General features: G+C 36.0%; 1 protein-coding gene across 1 annotated transcript in view; it reads left to right on the forward strand.

Annotated features, from left to right (window-relative positions):
- Window positions 1-14,636, forward strand: part of ENPP3 (ectonucleotide pyrophosphatase/phosphodiesterase 3) — a 36,391-nt gene extending 21,755 nt beyond the window's left edge. Inside the window, exons 14-23 of the mRNA XM_009999219.1 lie at window positions 1,118-1,184; window positions 2,809-2,896; window positions 3,681-3,850; window positions 3,964-4,015; window positions 4,757-4,911; window positions 9,130-9,262; window positions 9,792-9,869; window positions 11,010-11,142; window positions 12,808-12,964; window positions 14,463-14,636. Coding sequence (XP_009997521.1) covers window positions 1,118-1,184; window positions 2,809-2,896; window positions 3,681-3,850; window positions 3,964-4,015; window positions 4,757-4,911; window positions 9,130-9,262; window positions 9,792-9,869; window positions 11,010-11,142; window positions 12,808-12,964; window positions 14,463-14,636 — 1,207 coding nt within the window. The remainder of the gene's footprint in view (window positions 1-1,117; window positions 1,185-2,808; window positions 2,897-3,680; window positions 3,851-3,963; window positions 4,016-4,756; window positions 4,912-9,129; window positions 9,263-9,791; window positions 9,870-11,009; window positions 11,143-12,807; window positions 12,965-14,462) is intronic.
- Window positions 14,637-16,064: the final 1,428 nt, after the last annotated feature.

Below are 16,064 nucleotides of genomic sequence, written 5' to 3' on the forward strand. Positions count from 1 at the left end.
GTCTCAAAAATAATGCAGTTAAATTTTTTATGCAAAGCCTTCCCAGTATCTAGCCCTTTTCCTGGTGTTACAGTCACCCCTCCGCTACCCTTCTGGGTCCTAAAGTTGATGTGGTCACTCTGGTCTGTGTGTGGATATGGCCAGTAAACAGCATTAAGAGTCCTTCCTCAGGAGGAATATGAGGTCAATGTTTCTTCTTTCTCACTCTGTGACCTGCATGGATTCCTTCCTGGATGGATGTGAACACTACAGCTTGTTCATTCTTCACTGGCCTGCAAGTTAGCGTTACATATCAGTTCACTAGATATGGCACATTCTACATGGGTTAGATATTTGTTCTTTATTCTCTTACTTATGTTTAGTCTTTTTTTGCACAATTCTAGATCTGCATTTCTTTAACCGACTATTGGTCAGTTGCTTCTAGCCTTGGGGTCTGCATTCTACACAGAATAACTGGTTGATATTGCCATGTCTATAAAAACTGTGTCTTTGCCATACAAAGATAAGCTGATAACAGATTAGACATAGCTAGTTTGTCATGACAAAAAGTTGCTGTAAGAGCTAAACAGTAAAAAATAGCTCTGAGCAAGTCAAGAGTAGTTCAGACAGACCTTAGTCCTGAGGCTTTGAAAACTCAGTGCAAAGCCTGTATTTACTGAACTACAGTACTGCAGTAGGAGAAGCCTGAGCCAAATTGGAATTTCGAGGCTATTCAAACTGCTGAAAATGCCCAATTCATATATGACTTGATTATTTGTTTTACTGCAACCAAATAATTGTCCTGGACATAGAAAAAGAACTGCCCACTGAAAAATCCCATATTCACCCTTTTTAAAACTGTGCTCAAATGTTCTTGTGGCCTTGGAAAGAGGATACATGTTCTTAACAACTGTGATGACTGTGTCTTTATCTTTCCATGTATCTTAGCAATGGGTAAACTGAAACAAGTATTAGTCATTATAAGTCAGATTATTCTGACATGTTATTCATTCTATAACTCACACACACACATATCCATATCTTTCCTTCACCCCGAGTCCAGAGATTCAGAATTACTAGTATGAACTTGTTCTTTTTGTAACATTGCTATTTACATGATATGATGATTCCTTTTTAGAGATCGAAGTTACACATCTTGTGAAGGGGGTAACCATGGCTATAACAATGAATTTAAAAGTATGGAGGTAAGATGATTTCTGTTCAAGTCTTGCATCTTCTTATATTGAAAGTCATGATGTGCTAGGTGAACCACCAGACTATAGAATATATGATAGTTTTTTCTTCTGTGTCACCCAGACATGTAAAATGTGAACACATGCTGGATCCACATATTTGTGTTGCCTTCATCAATGTGTCCAAGGCCTGCTTCCTTGGGATCCTGTAGTAAAACTCTGGGCTCACCTTAGCTCCATGGAGTTGGATAGACTACAGTAAACCAAGCATACCATGTTTAGTTGTGGGACACTGAATTCTTTCATTCTTTCACTCTTCTGCTGAAGCACTGACTAAAACATCTCCATAGGCTCTGGGAGTTCAGTTAGTCATCTGAAAACCTGTATGCTCAAATAAACTGAATTTCATTGTCCCTGCTTATTTTACAAGACTTAATCTTATCATCACAGCAAAAAAAAGTCTTTAGTAAAACCTGTATATTAGTATAGCCCGTATTGCAGTTTCATCTCATTTTCACTTCTGGTTATAGCAAAAATATTTTGAGGTCTTGAACTTTTTGGTTTTTTTCATGTACTTTCTGTGATGTGAACCTTTAAGTGAGGTCAAACATGCCACTCCTAGTCCCATATTCTGTGCCTAAGACTCAGATTCTTCCAGATCTTCACAACTATATTAAAACCATATGTCAACACACTGATTAGAATGGTGCTGAATGTTTGCATGCAAAAAGAAGGTAATTTCTGGTTAGCATGGATATCTTAATCACAGATAACCTTATGCTGGTGGCACAGAGTCTGAGGAATTTTTTTTCTTTATAAAGAAGCAAAATGTGTTAAAGTTGTCTTTTTAAAATAAATTAAGAGCTCCTTTTCTATTATGGGAAGATGAGGATATTATTTTAGAACAGAGAATTGTCTGGTTTAGTCATATTTCCTGCATCTTATGGCAGGCAGCTCAGGAGACCTATAAAGCAGTAGAAGCTACTGTAAGACTGTAAGACTGTAAATAGTATGTGTTCTGCTACAATGCTTGCAAGGTCTACCTAAGCACTACATTGCACAGTTGGTGGTACTGATACAGGTCTCTGCTGAGCTTGGGATGGGTCTCCCCAGTTCCCTGCTCCTTGCTTTAGCCATGGCAATAGGCTCTTAAGGGACCCAAAATCTTTTGAGAATGCAATATGTATTAAAACAAACAAACCCCATCTCCGCCACAATGCTTATATTTTTGGCTCAATACTAGCTGTTAGATAGGATCTGTGAATGTCATAACTCTGCATTTGTTGAAATGGCATTGTTACTGACATTTGCAACGAAAACATAAAAAGGTGTGAATTTGAAACAGCAAACAACATTTTTTTGGTAAGCATGCATCAAAATATTACAGAACGACCCACCCCTGAATTAATTTTATAGATTAAAGTATCCTGAGAAATGAATTAACATTTTGCGTTTTTCTTCAAATTATATGCAATGAGCAAAATTTGCTTTCTTTGCTAGAACAATCTTACATGGTAACTTTTAGGACTGTGAAAAGACGATTTTGTTTCAGTGTCCCTCTTTCTGTAAAATGCAAGTATATTGATTTTTAATTGGCATGTCTTTAGATGACAACTTTTGTTTTATTACAATCTAGGCTATATTCTTAGCATATGGCCCAAGCTTTAAAGAGAAAACAGAGGTGGATGCTTTTGAAAACATTGAAGTTTACAACCTTATGTGTGGTGAGTAGAAACAATTCTGTACTTTAGACCATAAAGCAACTCTATTTTCTAATACCAGTGTTGTAAGAGCTAAAAGAAGAGAATTAAAAATTCAGTGAATTAATTCAGAAGCTAGGTTTTTCACGCAAAACACTGAAGCCATGCTCTTTTGCATTCTGTGCAGTGCTAAAAATCCACTTCCAGAAATAAGTGTGCTTTGAAGGTTGTTTCTGATTGCAGGAGTCCACTAAAGAATCAGAGAGAATCTCTCCTGCTGTATGAGCTTGCTATTGAAATGGTGGCTGTGGAAGAATTTTGGGATAAGCAATCTTGTAGAGAGTTACTGCTCTTACCTGTAACTTAAGATGGGCCATTGCAATTCCAGCAGTGTGCAATTAGGAAGTATATTCCTCAAAAAATATAGATTAAGGCATCACACAAAAATTCAATAGGCTAGTGTGCTTCACAATGTGATGCTTTTGCAATCACCTTTGCACTTGGTATTAAATCATCTAATCTTATGAACCTTATGGTGAAGTATAAAATGGTATCAACAGCACTCAAATACATAATTACCAAATCTTGATGCAGTGGAATGTTGCAATGAACCTTCATACCTAGAAAATCACAAGGTGATGGTAGGAGTTGCCGTAACACTTTAGATAAGTGAACAAGCTATTTCTTCTGTATTTAGAGTGAATGATCAGGAAATATGTAGAATTGGAAAGATAATTGGTTTTTAAAATGCCATTTCAGTCCTAAAATAGCTTCAGAATATGTTTATGAATTTCAAATGTTTCAACAGATTTGCTGCGTATTACACCAGCACCAAACAATGGAACACATGGCAGCTTGAATCACCTCTTAAAAAAACCCTTTTACAGTCCTTCACATGCAAAAGAAGAATCGTCTCCTTCTTCATGTCCAGTTTCCAGTCTGACTCCCATACATGAACTGGGATGCTCATGTGAGCATGTAAGTAGGGGCTTCTGGGATCTTTTAATTACCTTTATCAAGTATGTTCTATTTCCTTTGCTTTTTTTTCTAAACTCCGGGTTAATTCTCAGTGATTCTCCTGTAATTTGCAGATGAAAAATGCTTCAGAACTAAATAGGAGGTTAAATCTCACTGAAGAAGAAAGTAAGTAGCAAGAAATTAAAAAGGCAGCAATATTTTTATATCTATTCCTGGTTTAGATTTTATATTATTGGTTTCAGTCGGAATTTTTTAATGTTAATTGCAATTTGAAGTGAAGCGGGAAAGCCAAGTCGAACCACAACTTTTTTTTTTTCTTGTTTCTTTGCATTTATAAAAAAAAAAAAAAAAAAAGCTGATTGATACTGTTACAGCAACATCCATGTGTAGGAGCCAGAACTGAATCCCATTAAAATCTTGAAAAAAATCACACAGGTTTCAGTGGTGTTTGGAGAAAGGCTGAGCACTTCCAGGCTATATGCCATAACTATCGTTCCCCACCTTATAGCCATAATTTTTCCTTTCTCTGAGTAAAAATTCCCATAGATATTTCTGTGTACTTTTTTTCCTAATGTTTCCTAGCCAAGTAAGGCATAAATTTCAATTCACTGGCAAGACAAGTTTCAAAGATTTATATTGGTATGAAATTGCAAAGAAACTAGAAATTCCAAGGGTGCTGTGTTACATTAACTTCTGTATGTTAAACATGACATAAAAAACATTTTCTACATGTTTTAATTCCACTCAGAAGCTAACAATTTAAAGAAACATACATCCTTGTTTACTGTTAGTTTTATTTCTATTTATTAATGTTTGATTTTACTTTTTTTTTTTTTCTCTCATATACCTTTGACCCATCCAAAATGTTATAGAATAATTAATTAATAACTATTGCTTAAATTCTAGTAAAGAGGGCAAACTCCTATCATTTGCCCTATGGGAGACCCAGAGTTCTTCAGAAGGAAAATGTCTACTGCCTCCTCTCACATCATCAGTATGTGAGTGGATACAGCTACAATATCAAGATGCCACTGTGGACTGCATACACTGTGAATAAGTCTGTAAGTTATCAAATATCTGTACTATTCATGAATTTGTGATATAATAGATTGAAAATGTGATCCATTCATCAGGAATGCTGGTTAAAGACTGGTTGACACCATATGACTAAGGCCGTTATATGTGAGAGAAAAAAAAGGTCTTTGATATCTTTTAAGTTTCAACTGTCTTATAATATTTTTCTTTAACAAGTGGGAAGGCCATCTGCCAGGGGCACAAAAGTTTTGGAAGAGTAAAGCTGCTGGTAAGCTGGATCTATTAAGCCTGTTCTGTAAAGGGGATACGTTGTCAACAGTGTTCCAATTTGTCTGTTGATTCCTGAGGAAAAGCAGGCTGTGATTTCCAAAATAGGAAGCTTTTAAGCTTTCCTATGAATATCATGATCTTCTTGCTATTGACAAACCTTTGTACAACTCCGCAAGACAGTTTGTACTAATGCATACTTCTGTATGTTCTGGTTTTGCTCTCTATTACATTATGTAATTCCTGAAAAGCATAATTACAGCTGAGAGGACCTCTGAGGTTCAAGGGTATGTGGCTCTAGAATAAACTGTTTGAGTTTGCAGGGTCAGCAAACTAGTGGACATTCACAGGCTTAATTAATTGCTCTAAGGAAATAACTTTATACTAATGTTCCTGTCTGAAGAGAAGTCATTGAAGTCTGCATGATCTTATTTTATCAGTACAAACACGGTGAAATTATTTTAATGAAATATATCCTGCTAGAATGTTAGTATTTCAGACAGTTTTGCCCCATACTTTCTATAGATTTTTCATAATCTGGGTGAAGGATCACAAATGCAACCCAAAGAAGGCTAGTAAGTTTCAAGAAAGTTTATTTTTACTTCATCATGTTTGATGATCTGCTCTTATAGCTTACTAGGACAGTGCATTACCCTAATGAAAACCAGTTAATTGTGGGCAGGCTTTTTCTGATTTTGCTTTGAAAGGATTTAAAAGTCACACCAGATTTCAGCACCAGCAGCAAAAAGCTCAAAAAAGGGCAAATAACTTTTCAGACATTTTCCATGTTGAAAACCAAATTCTCAGTTGGAGAAGAAGTGTGTAAAGAAAGTTGTTGCCCAATATAACATCTAAATCTACAGAAACGTGTATTTATGGGAGTTTTTTGTAGTGGTTTATGCAACATTATGGGAAGCAGAGAATAACTGACACAAGGTTTTGAGGGTATAATTTCAGCAGACTCTAATGCAATAATGTATGCTTTCTATGGATAGAGTAGGAAGGAATAAATTCCTCTGTAATACTCTCAAAGACACAAAGGTGAAAGGCTGTAAGTGTAGAGGCTCTCACTGACTTACCTGATACAGTAAGTTAGTTGATAGAATGGTTTTTAATGACAACATGTGGTAATCAAGAGAAAAAAAGCTTTATTGATTGTAACAGCAGCGGAAGGACAAAGGGATGGAGCTAATGCCTTTAACTGTGAGCTTTGGCTACAATACTTGGGAATGACAGAAAATGGCATTTTCTACGGAATTTTTATTGCATCCTTGGTTATTTATGTTGTGGCTAAAGCCTGTGCAGTGATTCACACAATTTGCAAGTTGAGGCATTTCTTGACACTAGGTAGTTATAAATAAGAGCTTAAACAGTAAAATAGATTATGTAGGCTAGAGTTTTACTGGTTTTGTGTGATTTGGAAGTTTTGAAACTGGGCTAGCTGATTAAGCCTGCACAGTATTAATGCACTTGCATGTGCTATCAGGATCAGGGATATTATTAATAATATATAGTATTATATATTATATATATATAACCAAAGTTTACTATAAAAATACATAACAACCTTAATCTGTCCTGCAATGGGATGAGACCTGTATAAACCACTGGCATTTTTTGAACTAAAGCTCATCTTACTGGGGATTACGGGAGTTCTGTTTTTTGTGGTTTAGTATTTTTTCTTCTTGACTACTGAAAAAAGGTTCCTGGAGGTGGATGAAGTTGACATGACAGACCGCAGCAGATGCTTAGTCTGCCATGTAATGCAGATGCAAATTGCTCTTGCTTCTCCACATGAACTACTGGCTAGTCAAAAGACAATAACCTGCATCTGAGAAGGTATTGCATGGTGTGACAGGCAAAGCCATTTTTAAGTTGTAACTGTTTTCTTCAGAATACGTTGTGGTTCTTTGACCTGAAAGACTAGGAGCCAAATGGTTAAAGCTGGTCCATTCCTGATGAGGTTTTTTTTCTGATTCTGCAGTTTTGAGGTGGTGGCTATTGCTGTCAAGATCTCATTTCTTAATAAATGAGCACTTCCAACAGCTTCTTCGATCATTATTCTATTCTTATTTATAGACCGTCTGATAAAAATAGCTTATTCCTCTATTTTGAGGAAAAAAATGAAGATGGGTTGTAGCAGAGTGAGTATATTAGTTCACAGAAAATTAGCAATACTGCTAATACTGTTGATCTCGTACTAAAAAGGTGATGCAGACATTGCCTTTCTCATCTCTCAACAGCGTTTGATATTGTTTTCTTGCTTACTTATAGATACTTGAAAAATCAAGGTGAAATGTTATTGAGTGGTTGCTTTTTCAGTACTTTGAGAGTCCATGGGTACATTATGAATTCTCATTTCTTCAGACGGAGAATTTTCTCTTGTGATTTCCAGTGGAAACAGCCACAGGCAACCTTCCCCTCCTAAATGTATGAGAATGTTTGTGCAAATGCAAGTTATATGATGTATTGCATTTGTCACAGCCAGCTTTAAAGCAATGTCCTCCTGCCTTGGAACTTATACAATTAGCTTCAAAAAAAGTGAAATAATGAGAAGAGAGTTGAGTGGTGTCTTCATGACTTCTGGTTGGAGAAAATGTGAATACTATTAATAACCTAGGTTCATGATATAGGTCAGAAGTAGATTACCTGCTGTATTTGGAAAATATCAGCTGTGACCATTGCATTTATTGAGAAGAATGAAGTTCTCCTCAGGACAGTCTTTTGCCTATTTACCCTGACCTTTGTTACTTTGGCTCAATTTTCTCTTCAGAGATCACACAGAATTTGAAGCCATTGTTGAATATCACAGTTCTATTATTTAGTTCTATTATATTATTTAGTTTAAAATACTGGTTTCTTCAGTAACCCTGATCCATTAACACTGCCTTATTGTTTTGGAAACTCGAAAGGACAAATTTCTCAAATTAATTGGATGTCACTTTTGTATTGTGTTTTACATTTGCTGGACAATGACAGTTTATCTACCCAGGTGGCAAAGGCAGTCTTTTGTCTTTCATATTTCATTCCACATGGTATATACAATTTTCATTATCATACAAGCTGACCATAATATGGGCATCTACAAGACTTGTAATAAAAGTAAGTCAATAAATTAAATCAAGGAGTACAAAGAGGTACAAGAAGAACATTTGAGTCCTTTATTTCTGCTTGGTTTTAGCCAATCAAAGTAAACAATGTAATGAAGATTGATTTAGATGTTCAACTACTGTGTATAAATGTATAAAGAAAAAAAATATGTTCCATTCCTACCAAAATGGAAATAAATTATATGTAAATGAGTATGAAAAAGAAAATGCAGATAAACACAGAAAAATATATTCTGCTGTTTTTGTTAATGCTATCATAAAATTATGATAAAGGTTACGGAAAAGGTCATAGTGAAAAAAAGTTAAGGTTATATAAACAATTGTACTCATCAGGATCAGTTTTGGCCAGATCTTAGCTAGTGTGCATGTTAACATGTCTCAGCTGAAGATAGTGAATCTAGCCAGTAATATGTACTGAGTTTTCTATGAATTTATTTATCTTTAACTCTTGAGCAACACAGACTCTTATTATGGTAACAGCTTCCTCAGATGCTAAGCTGAGGTGATAGTGTCATCTTTATATACTATCTGCTTTCCAGGAGGATGTGACATCAAGTTTGTGTTTCCAGAAATATGTAAAAGTGACAAATGAGTCAAACTTGTCACCTGTTTTTGCCTAAGGCATAACGTTATTTTGTTACTACAATTTTACATGCTGCATAAGTATTTCCCTGGATCAGTTAAAAACAGAATTAGAGGAAAAACATTAGGCAGAAAACATCAGTGTCCATTACTTACATTGACCTGATTCACTATGAAAATAGGAGAAGATTCAATGTAGTCTGTTCTAGAAAGTTAAAACCATACAAAGCAATGGGTTAGCCACAGCTGTGGGTGTAATACTGTTGTTTTTTTCCCATTTCACAGGAAAACACATCTCTTCTTCCCACTCTTTCAGACTGTCTGCGGGCTGATGTTAGAATCCCTGTTGCTCAGAGCCAAAATTGTTCCAACTACCCAGAAGGGCTGACCTTCATCCGCAGTTTCCTCTATCCTCCCAGTGAGCACGGTTCTTTTTATAGCCAGAGCTTAGAAAGTCTTAATCAGCTGGATGTGGGTTTATGTTTAAACATATACCCAAACACCAAAACAAACTTCTTTGGATCAGCATGTTGGGCAGAAAAAGGTTTCCAGTGTCTGTAGACCGACCAAAAGCATGACTTGTATCTAAAAATTTTCAGTTTGGAACATTTAATTTAAAAAAAAGAAGAAAAAAAAATTAAAAAAAAAATAAAAAAGGGAATAACTTGAATGTGAAGAAAACTGGTTCGAAATATGTAGCAGGTTGGAGTGAAGGGCTGTCCCCCATCTTCTGTATGAATTTTCATTTTCTATTGTAAAATTTGGTAATTAGTTTATTGAACAGATTGAACAAATAAATTTGTAGATAAGTTTGCAATAGGATTATACACTAATCCTCCAGTGTAAAACGTAACTGCATTTAATATACCTGCAATTTATAGTGACATATGAATCAAATTCATCTCTGTGTAGTGTTTCATTAATTTACACTTTGTTCTTTTATATAGACTTCAATTCATCTGCTTCTGAACAGTATGATGCCTTACTCACCAGCAATATTGTTCCCATGTATAGAGCTTTCAGAGGTAGGTTGCAAAGTTTTGATTATTTTTGATTAATTATCTATAATTTTTGTTCTTGGTTTGATAAAGCTATGACAAGGACTTAAAAACATTAATGCATGGCCTGCAGTATATCCAGATCTTTTGCAAATATATTTTAAACTTTTGAAAAGTAGATGGCTGAAATTTTAAAATTCAGTGATGTGAGTTGATTTTTTAAGTTTAGTTTTTTTATATTCCTGTCTGACCTCTGCTTAGGTGTACCTCTTCTGAATTTTCTCTTCCTCTCCTGTGTGCTGTCCTAACATAAAATGCTAACTGTGAAACTCTCATCATAATATTCCCTTGGGGAAATGCTCAAGGTGAATGAAAATAGCACTTCTTCTATCCTTTTGCAAAGTTTGCAAGCAGTGCCCTGTTACAGTGCCTGTTCCATCAGGCAGAAAGCTGGAGGAAAAGCAGTGATTTTCATTACATTCAGACCTCATTTATTAATTCACTCATGTCATATAAAAAACAGAGATCCAGAAAACCTAACTGGCTTTCATCTTTCAAGTAAATCAAAGACATTATGAAAAAATCCATAAGCAAGAGGTACATCAGTAGGGGATGTCTTCAACCCTCAAAACCCATCTGGTTATGTTGCCATGGTAGCTGTGAATATTCAAATAATCTCACTGGTTTATATCCTACAAACTGTGTTTTCTCAGATTACATCTGTGAAATAAACCAGATTGCCTAGAGGTATTTGACATGAGTTCCATAGAGTTAGAGTACTTCTCAGGTGGTAAATATTCCTCTCAGAAAACCATTCTCTTAATTCCTGCTAATTGGCAGTTGCAGGTGCTAGCAGATAGGCTAGAAATAAATGACTGCTCAGCTCTAGAATTGTAGTTTCAGCTTCAGATTGAACACACTGTCTCCAGCAGTGCAGTGGACCTTGCAGAGCTGTAATAACATTTACCATGCCTCTTTCAAAGGTGAGTGAGAATATGTCCTTTCTGACAAAATTCAGATTTTGTGAAACAAGAATTGATTTTACAGGCAGTTGAGTTTGGAACTTTTTATTATTCATCGATAGTGAATGTTCTATATTATTTTTCTTTAGTGGTGAAATAACTTCAAACTTATGTTAAATATGCTTATATTTTCTTTTAATGACAGAGATATGGGATTATTTCCATAATACGCTTCTTCAGGAGTATGCTAGAGAAAGGAATGGAGTAAATGTTATCAGTGGACCAGTGTTTGATTACAATTATGATGGCCATTTTGATACCCTTGATGAAATTAAGCAGTAAGTACATGGAAAAGCCAGAAGTCAAACTCCAGATTATTTCCCACTGTATTTTCACTGAAACAAGCTACTACTCAGAAAGAAAAAAGTATCATAGAGAATGCAACATTACCTTTATAATGCTACATTCACTGTTACTCATACAACAGCAAATACTCTTGCAAACAGATACAGTATTGTAGTAGTTGAAGATCCAGTAAAGAGAAAAAAGCTTTGCAGTTACATGTGTATTTATGTAGACATGCACAGATACAGACCAGTAACTTCCCAAGCTTATGCCTAGATTTTTGGGCCTCTGCAACAGAAATACCGGGAGACTGTGTGACATCTAAATACCCAGAAGTTGTGTTTAAGCATAAATTTCTCACTTTCATGTTGTGTTCACTCATCTGTGTGTTGTTTCTCCCTGTTGACTCAAATGGATGTGTTTTATCAAAGATCAGATTTCTGTGTTTGCCCTCATTGAATCATGTAACTGGGAACATAACAGGTAACATTCCTGAGTGCTACCTTTGCATAGCTATGGTTCACAGAAGTCACTTGGGAATCTGACAAATTCTAGGTACATTTTGGTGAGCTCTGGTAGCATAATAAAATACATTTTAAAATTAATCTCTGCATAGAAACAGGAATAAGAGGAGACTTACATAAAAAAGATAAATATAAAAGATAAAGACCAATTATTTATGTTTAGTGAATGAGCACAGAAAGAGGAAAAAAAAAGAACAAGAACAACTTTAATTTTTCCAAATATAGGGAAAATGCCTTCTGACAGTAAGAACACTTATGTAGTTGAAAAGTGCTGGGAAATTTGCACAGCTGAATCTGTCACTGAAGATGTTTTATTCATGACTAGACTTAATACCACATCTGTCAAAAAATGGTTTGAGAGTAGGAAAGTCAGCTCTGCCACGAAGTAGGAGGGTGGAAGGGAGGAGAGACTAGAACTTCCTTCCAAGCAGAATCCTGTAATACCCAGTTGACCACACAATGTTGTCTTACAGTTTGGAATAAATGTATTCAGCATGGTTAGTCAGTCATACGAAGCAACAGAATGATTTCAGGGATGGTGTTTTGTTGAATATTGAAGATAGAGAGTGAATTTGGGAAACCTTCAGCTCTTCATAAGTTTATATACAAAAGTGACCATGTTCACAGAATAGCCAGAAAAGGGAGGCAGACATTTCCTGTCGTCTATCCTAAACTGGTTTCTACAGTTCATAGCCACAAGTCATTATTCTGACACTTCTTGCTGGCAAGGAATTAGAAGCTAATAGTCTCATCACTCTTCTCCAATTCAGTTTCATGTGGCTAAAATTCTTAATGTGATGAAGGGCAAATATGAAACTCTCTCCTGCCTCTTCCAGATGTAGAGATCTCTGGCTTCTGGCAAAATAAAGTGTTGACTATGTAAGGAATCCTGTTGGTTTCAGTGGAATTGCTTATAGCAAAAGGACTAATTAATGTGTGTTTGGCTGTTTATGAAGCAAATAGTGAGGCTCAGGTACTTACTTCAATTATAAAATAAATAAAAGTAATATAGAAGTGGAAGATCTAAGCTAAGTTCTATTCTATTCTATTCTATATTATATTCTATTATATATTACTAATTACATCAGTAATTTTAATCCTAGATAAATCCCTGAGTTAATGTTTGTTTTGTAGGCATGTAAGCAATACAGAAATCCCCGTCCCAACCCATTACTTTGTGGTGCTGACTAGCTGCAAGAACAAGTTCTATACACCACTGAACTGTCCAGGCTCCTTGGATGTTTCTTCTTTTATCATTCCTCATCGACCTGACAACACTGAAAGCTGTGCTGTAAGTATAGTTCTATGCTCCCATATGCTTCCATGCTTTGTGAACTGAATCCCAGTGGGATCCAGTCATCTGGAGAATCTTTAGGAATCTAAGTGTTTAATTAATTAATTCCAAGTGAGTTGAGAGCTAAAGCAATGACTAAGGGAGTAAGAAGCTCCAGAAGAGGTATCTTGATCTAATGAGCTGATAGGAAGCAAGGAAGAAGAAGAAAGAAGGGTCTGGTAAGAGGCCTTGGAAGTGTTGTCACCTGGAAAGGGCTTAGAAGAGCAGCACAGCCAACAGGATGATGAGATAGCTTTGTGGAAGGCTTTAGGAGTGTTACGCCCTCCAGTGAGCTAGAAGAATTAATTCAGTCCTTTGTTCCACCTTTATCAGAAATTAGACAGTAGACATTTAGATGGATTGTTCTGCAGTTGAAATTCATACCTGAGTTAAATAACATCTATGCTGCCACTGCGAGTGTAAATCCCCTGTGTGGTAGCAAATAAAATAAACTAGCCAAGTGTAATATGTGTTGTTGAGCCAGCCGAGTGTCTGTTCCATAAACTCTGAGGTGCAAAGGGTTCCTTAGCTCAGTGTGTGTATTACAAAGTCTCCCCACACACAAGTATAGCTGCACAGACTTGAACTGGCCCTCAAAGCACTAAAATTGTGTTTATTTAATTTATTTATAACTTTGAACTCACAGCTCCAGACAGGTGCAAGCTTGTGCTGCTTAGAAACAACTTGGGTGTCTCCACATTTGTGGTGTGGATAATCCACAACTGCCTGGGGATCTTTTTGGTACTTGAGAGTTGAATAAATATACAAAATTAAAAATGTGTCTTTATACTTTAGAAATTAACATCTACTATTTCTAAAGTTTAACAACAAACCCCAAATATCATTGCAATTTATATTCATTGTGTCTTGCAGGGATGTAAATTTAGTGAACCATTTGTGTCAGAAGCAGATATTGGTAATGGAAAAGCAAATTACCATCTGTTCACGAAACAACTTTGTAGCAAAAAATTAAGAATTGAGCAATAACATTTTTTGATTGATTAGTGTTTACATTTCCATTATTATTGCTGTCCAACAGTCAAGACTGAGCTGCTGTAAAGACTTTGTTCAGGTTGTCAGGTGCCTGTTGTTTGGCTAGCCTGAGTACTGCACTTAATTTATACTGCAACGGAAATGATCCTTACTTGTGTATTTAAAACATGACTCAACTGTACTTTGTAGTTAAAAGTCATCCTTGCCATTTCAGCATAATTTTGTTTCTCTGTTACTTTGGAGGTGGGGAGGTGGGAAGAGGAGACATCCATTTGCTTCTGTGTAAATGAGATCCCTAAATGCAGGGCTGCAAAGATGCCTAGGAAAACTTGGAAGATGTTTTATCAACTGGATGCCTTTATTTGGTGAAACCAGTTCAAACACTGGTTATTGTCTAATACCACCACCAAACAACAGAGCACCTTTTGTGTGTTTGAACATTGTTCTTGTTTGGTTTTGGCAGGAAAATAAGCCACCTTCTGAATGGGTTGAAGAAAGAGTTCAGGCTCATTCTGCACGTGTTCGGGATGTGGAGCTCCTGACTGGGCTTGACTTTTACCAGGAAAGAGAGGAACCCATCACCAAGATCTTACAGCTGAAGACCTTCTTGCCAGTATATGAGACTGAAGTTAACTGAGTGTCTGTTAAAAAAGTGTTGGTGCTTGGAAGAAAGCAAAATCAAGTGATTTAACTTTTTTCCCTGCTAAAGTATATAGGAAACATGACTACAGCTTTTCTACAGGGAAACATGCTTAAAGGAGCAAATTTCTTTTTTCAAATTAATGTTCTTTGGTCAGGTGTTTTGTGCCAACTGAATAAAAATTACCTAAAGTAATTTAAATCATCATTGCTGAGCCAGGCTTTCAAAATAGAGAATATTTTACTAGTAGGGGTTTGAAAAAAACCTGCAAAAGGAACATGTTTAATAGTAGAGAGACCCCAGAACTGTTAAATCATGACACCATCTTCTCAAACATGGAAGAGTATTTCACCCTGTAACTCTGTGGCATCTAAGTCTGTCCATCTGAATTGGAGACTTCATCTAAACTGCCTCACTTAGGGATACAACTGACTGTTCACTGCATAGTAAATCCTACCATAATTTAGTCAATAAAACTACATGATACATAATTTAGACGTGTAAATTAACTAGTCTAGGATAATAACATTAATTTCAGAGATAAGAAACAAAGAGCTTCTTAACAGTATAATATTTGTTAGGTCTACATTAGCAATTTTAAGTAGAACTAGCTGGAGTTACGCGATGTTGTTGTGACTAGATATATTTAAATTTTAATTAACCCCTGTATCACCAAACACAGCAGCAATACAAACTTCAGGCCAGTACTCTAGTTCAATTATGAAGCAGATTCTGGTGTAGATATGCCTTTGTGAACAGTGAGACTCGTGTTTGAATTATGTATAATTCTGGGTACCTGCATAATGAAATATCTCTGAGGTTTGCTCAGACTTCTGAAAATCAATTTCATCCATGCTCTCACACACAACAGGTACTAGACTTAAATAGCAGCAAACCTCATTTGCTGTCCTCCTTCACCAGATTCTTTAGTATTCTTCTCTATCAAAATGTCTACCTTCCCCCAAAAACATCCCCATGCTGATAAAAGTTGGCTCCTTCTGCGTAAAGTTCCTTTTCTATCAGGCTGACAAAAACTGTATTTCTCATTCACTATTTGTATAGCAGCCAATGCTAAAGGATGTTTATCACATATTTGATTTTACACAAACTTCTGTGGTAATGGAGTCTGAAGCTGCAGTTACTCTGAGAAAACAAATATGAGAATGGTTTTGCTATAGTCATGTTTATTTCCCCTACTGTTCATTCAGCTGACATATTATCTAGTGTTCAAAGGTGTAGTGGATCATTTTACACATGAAAGTATGGAGGTTGCATAGGAATAACTATCTGAAAATTTTCTGTGAGTAAAGGACTTGGTGCTTAGCCCTTTCTTCTTCCCTTGGCATTGATGCTGGGGAGACTCTTCATGTTGCAGAGCCTCCAGCTTTCTCAGTGCCAATTCTCTATGCAGTATTATACAACTTC

The sequence above is a fragment of the Chaetura pelagica genome, unplaced genomic scaffold (assembly GCF_000747805.2).
Source record: "Chaetura pelagica isolate M959 unplaced genomic scaffold, ChaPel_1.0 scaffold90, whole genome shotgun sequence".
In the NCBI taxonomy this organism is placed as follows: Eukaryota; Metazoa; Chordata; class Aves; order Apodiformes; family Apodidae; genus Chaetura; species Chaetura pelagica.